This window comes from Phascolarctos cinereus, unplaced genomic scaffold (assembly GCF_003287225.1).
Source record: "Phascolarctos cinereus isolate Bilbo 61053 unplaced genomic scaffold, phaCin_HiC Scaffold_5;HRSCAF=322, whole genome shotgun sequence".
NCBI lineage: Eukaryota > Metazoa > Chordata > Mammalia > Diprotodontia > Phascolarctidae > Phascolarctos > Phascolarctos cinereus.
Window position 1 is genome coordinate 192,133,783 of NW_027555958.1, and position 15,155 is coordinate 192,148,937.

The 15,155-nt window shown below is 38.6% G+C and overlaps 1 protein-coding gene across 1 annotated transcript in view; it reads left to right on the forward strand.

Annotated features, from left to right (window-relative positions):
* The window catches only part of IMPG1 (interphotoreceptor matrix proteoglycan 1), a 130,497-nt gene that overhangs the window by 35,246 nt on the left and 80,096 nt on the right, over positions 1 to 15,155 (forward strand). The window contains exons 8-9 of the mRNA XM_078155616.1: positions 6,013 to 6,071; positions 13,056 to 13,076. Of these exons, the coding sequence (XP_078011742.1) occupies positions 6,013 to 6,071; positions 13,056 to 13,076 (80 nt within the window). The remainder of the gene's footprint in view (positions 1 to 6,012; positions 6,072 to 13,055; positions 13,077 to 15,155) is intronic.

Here is a 15,155-nt window from a genome sequence, read left to right on the forward strand (position 1 = left end):
AGCACTGAGCTGCCCTGGATATAATCTGGCTTAGACAAAGAATATCATAGGGGACTGAAAGAATGGGCAGATGGGATTGCTGATACTTTGTCTACGATCTTTGAGTGATTATGGAAGACTAGAGAAGGACATATGTTGTACCAGTTTCCAAAAAAAGGGAAGATAATGGGTACTGAAAAGTATGAGCAGAGAGCCTAACTTCAATTTCTAGCATAAATTTAGAATTCATTACTTTTTAAAATAAATTTTATTGCTATATTTTATTTTTATATCACCTAAATTTCCTCCTGTATTCCTCCCACTTTCCTTTCCCATAGAGCCACCCTTTATAACATAGACTTTTTAAAGGAAAAACTAAAAGAAGAAAAAGATTTTTTAAAAAGTCATAAAACTGATCAATATATTAAAAAATTGACACCTTATGCAATACTTCATACTTTTGGACCACACACACACACACACAGAGTCCTGCAAAGGAGTGGGGGTGGGGCATTGTATCATTCAATTGAAGGGATGGTTAGTGAATATATGGAAATAGTGATCCATCAATTAAGAAGTATTTATTAATTGCCTACCATATGTCAGTAACTGTGCTAGGTTCTGGGGATACAAATAGAGTGAACAAAACAATCCCTATTTGCAAGAAGTTTAATAGGGGAAACCACAAGGATATATTTAGGTATATACAGAATAAATGTGAAGAAAATAAATTGAAAGTATTTATATTATAGAAAGAGAGGGTACTAGCATTTGAGAGGCTCAGTAAAGGCTTCATGTGAAAGGTGGCACTTGAGATGTGTCTTGAAAGAAGAAAGGGGTTAATATCTTCTTGCTCCATTGTTTGCATTAAAAGTCATAGCTCTCAGGGGCAGCTAGGTGGCACAGTGCATAGAGCACCGGCCCTGAAGTCAGGAGGACCTGAGTTTAAATCCGGCCTCAGACCCAACACTTGACACTTACTAGCTGTGTGACCTTGGGCAAGTCACTTAACCCCAATTGCCTAAAAAAGCCAAAAAAAAGTCATAGCTCTCAAGTAATGGTCCTTTTATACTTTGCCTTGATCAGGGTTCATCATCTGTATTGTACTCAGCCCTGTACACCCCATTTTATGAAAAGCACTGATAAACCAGAGTGTCCAGACAAGGCAAACAGGATGGTAATAGGATTCCAGGTCATGACCTACGTTTGCGGGAATAGGAGTCTTCAAGTTTTCACCTAGAAGAGGTATTCAAATTCTTCTACTTGGCCCCAGACAGCAAAATTAGGAACAAAGAGTACAAATTGTAAAGGAAAACAATCTTTTTGTAGATCAAAAAACTTTCAATTGTGCTATTCAAGAATAGAAAGGCTGCTTAGGAGGTTATAGGTCCTTCTTAACTAGGGATCCTTAAGTCAAAGCTGGGTGACCATATTGTGTATACTGTATTATATCTATATATGTAGATAGATTGATAGACAAATACATACATACATACATATATACATACATAGAATACAGAAATATTGCAGAGACAACTCCTACGCAGGGATTTGTTGAATCAGATGACTTCCACCTATGAAATTCTGACAGGCATGGAATTGGCCAGTCACCAAGTATGTACTGGATACTGTGCTAAGGGCTAAGTATACAAAGAAAAACAAAACATAGTCTTTGCCTTCAAGAAGCTCACATTTTAATACAGAGGGGTTGTTGTTTGTCCTCCATTCTCGAAGAGGACTATGACATCAAGGAGGTGATGCCATGACATGCAAGTGAAATGGATTTAAGTGAGAGAGGGTTGTGCAAAGTCACCTTGAGTAAAGTAAGTCAGCCTTACTTTCTCTTCCAGAGTCATCTGGGTCCAATGGCCAGATATAGATCAGGACAACTGGAGATTGCCCAAGATGCAATGGGGGACCTTGGCCTTTTCAAACTAAGGTCTTTATCAGGTCTCAGTTCGACAGAGGCAATGCCCATTCAGTGACTCAATAGTGTGGAGGGACAATACGCAAAAAAGAAAAAAATTATATGACAAGATATTTACAGAGCAAATGGAAAGTAATCTCAGAGGGAAGGCACTAACAGTAGTGGGAACTGGGAAAGGCCTTCCGTAGAGGGTGGAATTTGACTAGAGATGCCAGAGAGACCAAAAATTGAAGGCTAGGAGGGAAGGTATTACAGGTGTGAGGAATCATTAGTGCACAGGCACTAAGATAGAAGATGTAGTGTCTGAAACAGAAAGGTTCCGAGGACAAGTCCAAAGTGTTCAGTGCAAGGTTCTCAGTGAAAGGCCTGCTGTACCACACACAATAAATCCTGGCTAGAAGAGCAGCTGATTAGAAAATAGGCAAGTGCAGCAGAAATTTTGCCAGTAAAACATGAAAGGGGTGACCATAAACCAGGCATTGGCATTCATTGGCAGAACTATTTGCTCCCAGGCGGGTGTTCAGGTTGTACTGCCCAGGATAAATTATCCTTTCCATTCAGCCTGATGGCATTTAATTACCATCCAGACAACTCTTGATAATAGGATAAGATAAAATTCATCTCCTGAACACTGAAATTTCAAAACCTAGAAAATAAGGAAAATGGGGCTAATAAGAGGATTTGCCCATCAAAGTGTGTCTCTCTATTAGAGAAACAGCATGGTGTAGTAGAGAGAGACTAAGAGTTAGAAGTGGTGGGCAGGATTTTTCCCCTTCAACATCTCTTAACTGTGAGATAGCAGTCTTCAAGTATTTGAAAGTCTGTCCCTTAGAAGAGGGAGGAAATTTGTTCTGTTTGGCCCCAAGGGCAGAACTGGGAGCGATACATAGAAACTTCAAAAATACAAATTCAAGCTCAAGGTAAGGAATAAATTACACCTAGCTGACTTATAAACGAGCAAGATTTCCTCCTCTGATATTCTCAACCACACAATAGCTGACTTCCAATATTTGAAGGGCTGTTGTTACATGGAAAAGGGATGAAATTTGTTCAGCTTGGCCTCAGAGGGCAGAATTAAAAACAATGGGTGGAACACAATCTCTGGTATCCCTTCTATGATTCTGTTACTTATCAACAATAATATGTGAACAAATACTTTGAGCCATCAGGGAAGAAAATAAAAGAGTAGAGCATAGTACAAAAACCAATGGCCTGAGAGTCCAGTGACTAGATCTCCTCCTCATTCTACCACTATTTAGATATATAACTGGACCAAATCACTTCTCCCCTTGGCCTCAGTTTCGTCATCCACAAAATGGACAGGTTAGATGAATTCATTTTTAGCTCTGAGTCAATGAAAATGCTCATACAGAGCATTAGGCATACAGCCTAATGGATGTCATTTTTAAAAATTGTTAATGAGGGGGTGTCATGCTTCTGCACTCTGGAAACTCCACTAAGCTAAAGAAGGAAAGTTTTGTGAAATCCAAAGAGATGTCTCTTGCCCTCCCCACTTTTTACTTTTACACCATCATTGACACACCCATAAAAAGGAAATCCTCTGGTTCTGAATCAATTGCCCTCCCAGTAGGCCAGCTATGCAAACATGCCCCACATCCCGCAAAAGCTGGATAGTAGAAAGCCAATCAGCTTAGTATTAGCCCTACTGCTGCATTAGAAGTCATCTGGGCCTAATCAGGAATTAATGGACAGCATTTGGTAGTAATTTAATTTCCATAATAAACCTAATGAGCAATTTAATACAAATGTCCAAGAGGAATTGGCTGCTATTGTCTGAGCCCCTTTCTTTCTTCATAACCCCACCCAGCTGCCTTTGCAGGTCATCTTGCCACCAGTGACCATTTTCCTACAGTATAATAAGTAGAAAACAGTAATGAAAATGATAATAATAATGACTCGCATTTCTATAGTGTTCTTCTGAGGTTTTCAAAGTACTTTTTCACAAAAGTAAGTATAAATGGTACTGCTGGCAGCTAGGTGGCACAATCGATAGTGTGCTGAACCTGGGAAGACCCAAGTTCATATCTGACCTCAGACACATACTAGCTGTGTGACTGTGGTCAAGTCACTTAACTTTTGTCTGCCTCAGTTTCTTCAACTGTAGAATGGGAATAATAATAACACCTGCCTCCTACAGTTATTGTGAGGATCAAATGAGATAATATTTGCAAAGCACTATATAAATGTAACTATCATTACTGTTGCTGTTATTATATTATCATATGTTATTACATTATTATTATTATCTGCCTTACATCTTCTCCATTTTACAGATAGGGAGATTTAGGCTCAGAATGGTTGATTGTCCCAGTATTACACAGTTAGCAAGTATGAAAAGTAGGATTCCTCAAACAGGTCTTCTTTAATCAGTGATTTTCTTTTCACTTTAGGTGCTTTGTTGAGGGGCAAGGGAGAGACAAGTAAAGTGGGGATGATATGAATCAGTCCAATGGTGTCATCAAAATAGAAAGTTCCCAGTGAGGAATTTCCTCAACTGACACAGATTATCATTTTCCCTACAATTTATAACATTAGAGAATTGTCTAGGGGCACTGAGAGACTAAGCAATTTAGTCAGGATTGCACAGCTGGTCTGCATCAGAGATTCTGGAAAACTTTTCCAGTTTCTGGAGCTCTCTGGTGGTCATAATGGGTCAGATAGGTGAGCTCTCAACCTTATCTTGTCAGGGGCCCAGGCCTCCACTTTCCTACCTCTCCATTTCTCCTCCTCTTCCTTTCCAGCATTCCATTCTATGTTTTCTTCACCTATTAGAATACAATCATCCTGAGGGCAGGGACTGCCTTTCTTGCTTTTGTTGGAATGCCCAGCATTTAGCACAATGCCTGGTCTATAGTAAGCATTTAATAAGTGCTTTATCTGAGGGTCTGCACAGCAGAGCAAAGAAAGAAAGGTACCCAAAATTGTTTATGGCCTGGATTTGTTATTTAACTCAACTCCCCTTAGCCAATGTCTCAGCTTTAAAGACTGTCATAGGTGTAGTAACCAGGTTAGCATTCACGCAGAGATTTTGTTCAATATTTCGTATGGTATCTGGCACCTAGGAGCTGGACCACCAGGCAATTACCAGGTTCTAGAGTCTTCTAGAACCTAACACAGGTAAATCAATATAAATGTGGTCTGAAGCTCAAAATGAGTGACTTGAGGATTAGCTGCATTACTGTTCTGTTCAGGCAGCATAATTGAGAATGACTAATTACTCATTTTGGTAACAATGCAGTCTCCTGCTGCTGTGTTTGCAAACACGGCATAGAGAATGAAATGGTGATATACACAAAGGATGGTGAAATGTCAAATCAATTAAGAAAATGCTTTATAAAGTACATGGAAGCCAAAATTCCAGAGTCATTTTGCACAGTTTCTGATATTACTGAACCATCTTTTTTTATGTTTAGTATACATCTCCACATTAAGACTAGTTCTAACAACACGTAATTGTTCTGGACTTACTAAGGGTGATTCTCAGAATATTATGCATACCTCCTAGGTTTATAAATAAAAACCTAGTAGCCAAGCACCAGCTAGTTTTGCCTACAAATGCACTCATAGCTTATTCAGAGAAAATATTGCAGAAGACTAGGGCAGATCATAAATGACTTGGATAATTAAAGCAGGAAAAATAACAGCAAGAAGAAAATAAGAGCACTTGGACTGGATTTGGGAGCGAGTTACAAACAAATCCAAGTGTTTTGGACTAAGTATTATGTCCATTCTCCTTTATTGATTTATTATGCTAATAATAGTATCTATCTCTTAGGATTGTTGAGAGGATTAAATGAGATATTTGTAAAGTGCATAACACAGTGCTTTCCACATTGTAGGCACTTAGCATATGCTTATTTCTTTCCTTCCTTCCTGTTAGATATCTCTCCAAGAGGTACTTAATTCTTCCATCATTGTAAATCATCCAAAAAGTTCTCCAGGTGGGCATTATTTCAAGTTAGGGAAGACTCAGAAGTCTAAAAGAGGGACATTACAAGATCATTTCTCTCTTACTCTCTCTCTCTCTCTCTCTCTCTCTCTCTCTCTCTCTCTCTCTCTCTCTCTCTCTCTCTCTCTCTCTCCAGATGCAAAAAATATTTAAGACACTTCCAGGATTCAAAGAAATCCATGTTTTAGGATTTAGGTGAGTATGAAAATCTAACTCCCTCATTCAGTATTTTCCTTACCTCCCTACTTTTTTTTTTAAAAGCTATATCAATACAAAACATGGATTATTCACTCCAGGGTTTGGCTTTCAGTTCTATCCTAAAAATAAGATGCATTCTAGATAGTAGGATTTTCAATGATGAACATGAGTCTGGGTCATTTTTAAATGAACTGAGTTCCTTCTGCCCGAGGAAATCACTCCTTCATCTACACTTTTCAACCATGATTTGATGGCAATGTTCTTAATGATCCTCCTATAAAACTGGCTCTTATAAGATGGATCAAATAAGGATATAAAGGCCTCTTTGGCCTGTAGCTTAGAGAATGATCATGCAACCAGCTTTTCCAAATCCCATACAAGAATACCACCATCTGTAAATCCCATCAGGCAAAAGGAAAGAATAAAACTGTCTTCCAACTGCCCTCACCATCAGCATTCTGGCACATGAACCCACAGCTGATGAAAGCAGCCTTGTTTTTATCCATCAGTATCAAAACACACTAATGTGGTGGGTGGTTTTTGGCAAGACTTTTTAAAACCATTCATTATGCCAAGCATCCATCTCACACCCCCAGATGGGTTCATAATTGGCTATTTTAAAAATCCACAGCAGGTTTATAATTCAGCCCCAACATGCACAGAAAATGATTCCCTGTATCTTAGGTTAATGGCAGGGAGCAGGGAGATGAGAGTACAGGTAAAGTTTTTTCTGGAATACTCATTGTCTATTTTTTAAAGCCACAGGATACACCGAGTCAGCAGGAATAAGACAAGCTCATAAATAGTTTTCTGTGTGTGTTCGCTTGGTTGGTTTATTTCTTTCTAAGTTTCCATGCCCCACTGATTTGTGTAACTTCTAGAGAGGGAAATATTAAAAAGTGAACATAATAAACAGTGAAATCCTTAATATTGACAAAAGTAGACTCATTTGTCTTCATTTCACAATGCTAGTCTGTAGCAGTTCACATGAAATTATATGTATGAAACTAAAATGAAAATGGAAAGAATAAAATTCTGAATATGCTGAATATAGGCAAGTTGTCTCTAGAAAACCTGCTGCAGTGAAATTAGCAGATTTTTCATTTAAAGTTGTTATGGATGACATAATAAGAAGGAACTTCATAGTGAACTCAGATATGTTGAAGTTGCTAAGATCATCTTCAAGTAAATGAAAAACATCATCAAAATAAACAATTAACAGATAATAGTAATTGGCATTTATATAACACATCGTGGCATCATGCCATATAATGAATAGAGCTCCAATCTTGGAATCTTTGAAATAGACTACCTGAGTTATCCTAGCAAACACCACTTAACTTCTCATTTTCTTGGGAAAGTCTCTGTAAGTTACAGAAAAGTTGACAATCTGCTCTGATGGACAAGAGTTTCCATATCAAGAGTTCCTTACACCATGAAATCACAGACCCAATACACACACATACATATTCACACACACACATACAACTACATACACACACACATATATATGTATACATACATACACAGAGGCACAGGGTATTCCAAAAGTCTTAGTACAAATTTAAACTTTAATAGCTTAAACCTTAATATCTTTAAATTACATTAAGACTTTTGGAATACCCTGTGAGTGGAGAGAGAGAAACAGAGAAAGAAAACACAAGAGAGTGTTTTAGAGTTTGTGAAACATTTCATATACATTATCTCATTTGATCTTCAAACCAACAGTCAGGTCTTACAATAGGCCCGGCACTCTAACCATTATGCCACCTAGCTGCCTTGAAAAATCAAAGAATGAAAGAAAAAACTTAAATATCAAATTAATATATATATACACATTAGGACACAACTTCCCCCTATGGGCTAAAGTCTTTTTAAGGACTAGATATGCTTCCTTAAATGGATTATACAGTCAATGCAAAGATATTCCCTATGACTACAGCTACTTTAAAACTTTGTGTGGCAAACCTTTTAAGTCATGTACTTAGAAAATGATAATTTTAATTAATAACACTAAAAGAAGACATAAAAACATGAAGAGTAACCTCACTCCTTCATTGATACTCTGAGTCCTTATTCAGGTCAAGGGCATGACCCTGACTTTTCAAAGGCTTTGCCAATGAAGCACAAGCTCTGGCTGATCGGTCCCACTGAGCTAGGAATATTGGCCCCTTAATGGACTACATGCTACATGCCTATAATGTTCAGGCCAGGTCCTACCATCTGCCAATGCAGCATGGGACTGAATGTCTGTTGTCCAAAGACCAGCCTCACTAATTCCACAGAATCTCACTCCATCACTAAGTTGCCCACAAACTGATGAATTTTTCAAGAACAGCATCCCAAAAAACTAAGTCAACAAGGCTTTGTATTTGTGAAGGAAGAAGCCATATCGATGAAATCATAGTTCATAGGATCACAGATTTAGAACTGGAAGAGGACCTGAGAGGCCTTCTAGCCCACCCTCTCACTTCACAGAATGAAGCAGAGATTTTAAGTGCTTTGAGCAAAAATATACAGGTAGCAGATCTAGGACTCAGACCCAGATCATCTGACTCCAAAAGCATTCTCTTGGGGTCAGATCCAAAAGAAATGTACATCATGTAAGTTTCTTAATACTTTAAATGTAGAACATTCCCTTAATTTCATTTTCTAGTGTCATTAACTATTTTTTCCAAACCCCAAGCTTATAAACTGAAGGGTACTAATCTTGTATTTAGCATTTCATTCCCTACTGATGTCCCTTAATTGTGAAAATGCTATCTCAGTCAATCTATTCATTTGGTATCCTTTGTAAGTTCTTTCTCTAGCAAAGAAAAAAAAAACAATCCTGCTTCCTTTTATTTGTGTTCCCATGCTGAACTGGAGTGAAAGCATCCTTTTCACTGGATTATCAAAATCCTTCCAATATTGTTTCTGCAGACTCAGATAACTTCATACTAGGTTTCCTTTGAGCATGATAAGCCCATATTCCATAATTATTCACTCAAAAGGAATAGAAGTTTCAGTTACACCTGAAAATGAGGCCATGGGAATTATTTCATCACTCCCTCATCTGCTGAAAAACAGTAGTCAGCAGCAGAGTTAGGCTCCTCTCACAAAACAAGCCAGAGAGACTCTCATGTCTGTAATCAGGAGGCAGACCTCCCAGGAGAGCAGGCTACTGTCATTTGACCCCCTCAACGGAAATAAGCAAAAGTACAGATTACTCCCCAGACCATTGCACAGGTCTGACCATGTCACTCCACCATAAACTCCAGTGACTCTACAACAGATCTTCAAGGATCAAATGTAAAATCCTGTTTGACTTTTAAAGCCCTTCACCACTTGACCCCTCCCTACCTTTCTAATCCTCTTCTACTTTTACCATGTCTACTACCTACTATACTATCCAGCAACACTAGCCTTCTCATCGTTTCTCACACAAGGTACTAAATCTTCCAGTTCTACTCATTTGCATTGACTGTCCCCCAGTGCCTGGAATGCTCTCTTCTCACCTCTAACTCCTGGCTTCCCTTACTTCCTTCAAATTCTACTTTCTGCAGGAGGCTTTTCCTAGTCTCACTCCCACTCCCCATAATACTCCTCCCTCCCACCACCCAGTGTCTTCTTTCTGAGATTGTTGTTGTTATTAATTCGTTTCAGTCATGTCTGATTGATCATGACCCCATTTGGGATTTTCTTGGTAAAGATACTAGAGCAGTTTGCCATTTCCTTTCCCAGATCATTATACAGATGAGGAAACTGAGCAAACAGGGTTAAATGACTTGCCCGGGGTAGCACAGCTAGTAAGTATCTGAGACTAGATTTGAACTCAGGAATATGAGTCTTCCTGACTCCAATCCTGGCACTCTATCCACTGCACCATCTAGCTGCCCCTAATCTCTGAGATTACCTTCCACTTAAACATCTTCTATGCACAATTTTTTGCAGATCTTCCCCAATTAGAATGGGAGCTCCTTGAGGGCAGGGACCATGTTTTTGCCTTTCTTTGTATCCACAGAATAGCACAGTCCCCAGCACATAGTAAGGGCTTAACAAATGCTTACTGACTGACTTGCTTGACAAATGATCCATCATCCTGGGGGCGGCTGGGGTGGGGGGAGGCATTTCCATCCCTGTACAGCTACCTTCATTACTATGCATGTTCTCTTGGGAGTGCTGAGAGATAGAAAGTTAGGGTTAATTGAGTTTACTTTAGTCCTTTTTCGCCACTGCATGAAAGGTATCTACTGATAGCCAGGTGTTTTTAGTACATTCTACTCATGAAGTACTGAGCTGTTAATCCCTTAATATCTAATATAGTCTTTTCTCATCTCCTTCTGTCATTTGAGATACAAAGTGGGTAAACTGCATGTGTCTTCTAGACTGAATGGCCATAAACAGCCAGAGCAATTTAAGTGAAATCATTAGTCTCATTGGCCATCCTTTAGGAGTTAGTAGGAACTGAGTACAGGGCTCATGTTCATGGTCAATGCACACACTCTACCTAATTCTGATGAATGAAGAAGAAAAATAAAATGATAGGGAATGGCAAATAGTTATTCCTGCAGTGAGGCTGAAGTGTGAAAAATTACTCTAGAAACAAACTGCTCACTATATCAAATCAAAGGATCTTAAGAGTGGGACATGACCCAAATCAGCTGTTTTTAAACCATGGACTCTTTTAGCAGGCTGGTGACACCTGTAGACCCTTTCTCAGAATAATATTTTTAAATCCATAAAATGAAATATATAGGATGATGATAGAAACTAATTATATTGAAATACAGTAATTTTTTAAAATGTAAATTCACAGACCCAAGGTTAAGAACACCTGTTCTAAACCAAACCTCTTTCCCTCAAGAGGAATCTCTTCTATAATACCTCAGACAAGTGGTCATATAGCCTCTGCTTTAAAACTTCCAGTAACAGAGAACTCAAGGGGAGCTAGATGGTGCAGTGGATAGAGCACCAAGCCTAGAGTCAGAAAGACCTGAGTTCAAATCCAGCCTCAGACACTTGCTAACTGTGTGATCCTGGGCAAGTCATTTAACCCTCTTTGCCCCAGTTTCCTCATCTGTAAAATGAGCTGGAAAAGGAAATGGTAAAGCACTTCAATATCTTTGCCACAAAAACCCCAAATAGGGTCATGAAGAGTCAGACACGACTGAAATCGCAAAACAGAGAACTCACCACTACCTTGATACTCCATCTCAACCCTGAGAACCCATTCCATTTTTGGACAGTTCTAGTTATGGGAAAGTTTATTCTTATATCTAGTCAAAATCTATCTTCCTAAATTATTCCCCCATTACTTCTAACTATGCCCTCTGGGGCCAAACAGAGCACATTTAATTCATTTTCCATAACATATATTTAGTCCATCATATATTTAGAATCATAGAAAATAGCTAGAAGGGATTTCAGAATCTATCTCATTCAACACTCTCATTTTACAGACAAGGAAGCTGAGATCCTAGAAGATTCAGGGCCTTGGCCAAGGTCACCCAGGTAGTTCATGTCAGAAGCAGGACTGGAGCCCAGGTTCTCTGACTCCATCACCAGCATTCTTTCCATGCTGCCTTAAAGGCAGTTGTGATTTCACCTCTTAGCCATTTCTTCTCTAGGCTAAACATGCTCAGTTTCCTTCAGCTGATACTTGCATGGCATGCTCTCTAGGGCCCTCACCATCCTGGTTGTATATGCTATGTATGTGCTTCAGCTTATTAATGTCATTTCCCAAAATGTGGTACTAAGAACTGAACCCTATACTATTGTGTTGTCTGAAAAGGACAGTATAAAGTAGGATTATCACCCCATCCTCCTTTTGGATACTATACTTCTATTAATTAGCCTAAGTCTACATTTGGTTTTTGGACTTTGGGGGGGGAGGGCAGGGCGTGGAACAGTTGCCATGTCACAGTATTAACTTATATTAAGTTTGCAGTACACTAGAAACCGCAGATCCTTTTCACATGAACTGTTAGTTCAATCAATAAACATTTATTAAGCGCCAGTGGTGTGCCAGGTGCTGGACTATTGTTGGGCTCCATTCTGCACAGTTGATTGTTGGAAGTTAAGTACAGAGCGCAAAGAAGCTTTCCAGAACATCAGTAACTAGTGCTGTCCTAGTATATGTTTAACAACCAGCTTTCTGGGGAGGGGGTGGGGGAGAAGTACATACACTGAAGTTTAATTTTCATTATTGAAATTTTCTCTGTCACTTTCTTAAATCAAGATAATCAACAAAACAAATAGACCCTCAATTTGTAGCAATTACTAATTTCCAAGGTGCAAATGCTGACATTGAAAATTAACAACTGGCTCTCTTGAGCCATATATTCCTGTTAATAATCAATTTAATAAATGATTTCATCTCTCTACAAGATGCTACTGGGATGCCCTTCTTGGAAAAACTTCTTGTACAATAGGACTACCCATAATGCATGCTGTAGAGAACAACTTTGTGGCATCTACCAATACATAGTAGGAAAGCAAGCAGAAAAGGGAAAGCAAAGTGTTTGGGAAGAAAAAGACATCAGACATGAGTATATACTGACACGGGCTCAGCTACAATTCAGAATCCATAGGATGAATCATAGAAGAGATCTGATCTTGTAGGTCAGCTAGGCTAACCTTCACTTTACAAATAAGGAAACTGAGACCCAAAGAGGGAAAGTAATTTTTCCACAGTTATAGAGGTAAGCAAGCAGCAGAGTCAGGATTTGAATCCAGGTCATCTGCCTACAAATCCAGTGTTCATTCTATTACCCTTCTTGAACTCTTCACTTTTATCATGCAGTTTCACGTTATTCTCAGAACCTCTCCTTAAAGGCTAATGACCATGAATGTCTTTCCTTTATGAAGCCTAGACAGAAATGACAGACAATAAGAGAACTATATGCACATATGGAATGTTCATTCATCAATCTCCATGGCTCACACAAATATTCCTTCTTTCCTTTTCACATGTTCCCACTTCGGGGTGATGAACTGAAGACCGAAGAAGGAAAGAGATGGGTAATTTGCATTCTTTCTTTTGCTTTTAGAAACCCAGAAGATTCATGTATTCAACATAAATTTACTGAGCACAAGCTCAGTACAGGGCACTATGTTGGGTGCTAGAGACACACACACAAAAGTGAAATGCCTGCCCACTAGGAGCTTGTGTTCTACTTAAGCAGTTTCCTAACAAATCTATACCCTGGGCCAAGAAAGTTAGCCAGCCTTTATTTCAGTTATAGTATCAGGGCAAGGCAGTGATCGTTAATGTTTTCTTTAGAAGTTGAAGAAATCACTTAACTTTATCACCAGCATGGGTTGGAGGAGGGAATTTTTAGCCTAAAAACATTCCATTATAGAAGATAAACAGGTAAATTGAACCAGTGAATCAATCTAGCCATCGATCAATAAGCATTTATTAATCATCTATTGCATGTTGGGCACTGGGTCAAGCACTGAGAATACAAAGGCAAAACTGAAAGTCTGCCTTCAAAGAGTTTATATTCTAATGCGGCATTTATTCTAACATATCTAACAAGCTAAAAATTACCCTACAAAACTTAAGGTCTATTGAGAAATGTGTGTCATTGTGGAATACCATGCTTGAAAAGAGCATCCGTGGTATAGGAAGCTGTCCATGTGCACCTATAGATATGCACCCTGAATCTGGAGTAGTGCAGACATTAATTTGCTATCCCTATACCAAGGTCAGTTTAAACTGTGAAAAAACCTACTCTGTCTTGGAGAGCTCTGGAATAAGCAACAAACTCCTATAATTGACTAGTAAAATAATGAACTATAGAATCTTGTCTCATCGATTGCGTCAGCCAAAGCACTCCAGAAAATACCTAGGGAGCTCTTACTTAGGACCCTTACAACAACTCTATGGAACTTTGCAGGGGCTTATTGCATAGAAGAAAAGTTGCAAATTGTGTGATGGTAAACCCCTAGAGGGCAGATTCTTCTACATCAAGTATTTGTAGCCCAGATTAGTATGTTAAAAGAGACTTCATTAACCTCCTGATCATAACATTGAGGATGCCTCCTTGGATTCCTCTTTCTCCTCACCTCCTTCTCAATATTTATTCCAAGGTGACATAAAGAAGAAATAACATGCTAGCTATTTTTGTTTTAATTAAAAAATTTTGCTACTTGAGAAAAGTGGATGATTAACATTCCTGGACACTAAATTATCCTTCTTAATGACAATTACATTAATGGAGATGCATCCTGCTGCCTTGTTTCCTTATACACATTTCAAAGGTGGCCTCCTTCTTTAAAAAAAAAAAAAGGAGGACTCTCTGACTTTCATGCTGATTGATTCTCTTTAGCTTAGCTCTTGTAGAAAACCAAAAGTAGATATCTGAGGAAGAGGAGCTTAAACCATTACCAAACAAGCACCTAAACTGCCCCTCATATATGTACTATCTATACTACAACCTGTCATAGATTCCATGATTTAGGGACCTTAGAGGTCATCTAGTCCTTCAGTTAACAGACGAGGGAAGCTGAGAACCAGAAGTTTGGTCAAGTGACTTGACCAAAGTCACACTGACCTTATTATTAAATTATAAAAATAGCAGAGTCAGGATTCAAACCCAAGTCTAATGACTCCAGATCTTGAGCTGTTTTATCATTTTCCCATGGTATATTAAAGTTAACCAGCTTTTCAAATCTCAATGAATGTTTGATATTCCTTTTTTAATGTGTCTCTATACCAACAAAATTACAGCTGGCCTGAAGTTTTGTAATAATAGCTTTGGGGACAGGAAGACTTTAAGTGTAGAAATTCCTTCTACCAATGAATAAATGAATGAAAAATCATGTATTAACCCTACTTGTATTATACCCTACTAAGTGTTGGGAATACAAGTGCAGAAAAAAAAACACAGAGAGAAAGAGAAATAATTCTTGTCCTCGAGCAGAGTAACAATTTGTATGCAACTTATAGTACTAGAGTTGTCTGAAGCACTGAGAAGTCAAGTGATCTGCATGAGGAACTGGATAATATGTGTCAAAGTCAGGACTTGAACCTGGATCTTACTGATTCTAAAGCTGGCCCTTAAGCCACTATATATCTCTCTCTGTTCTCAGTGG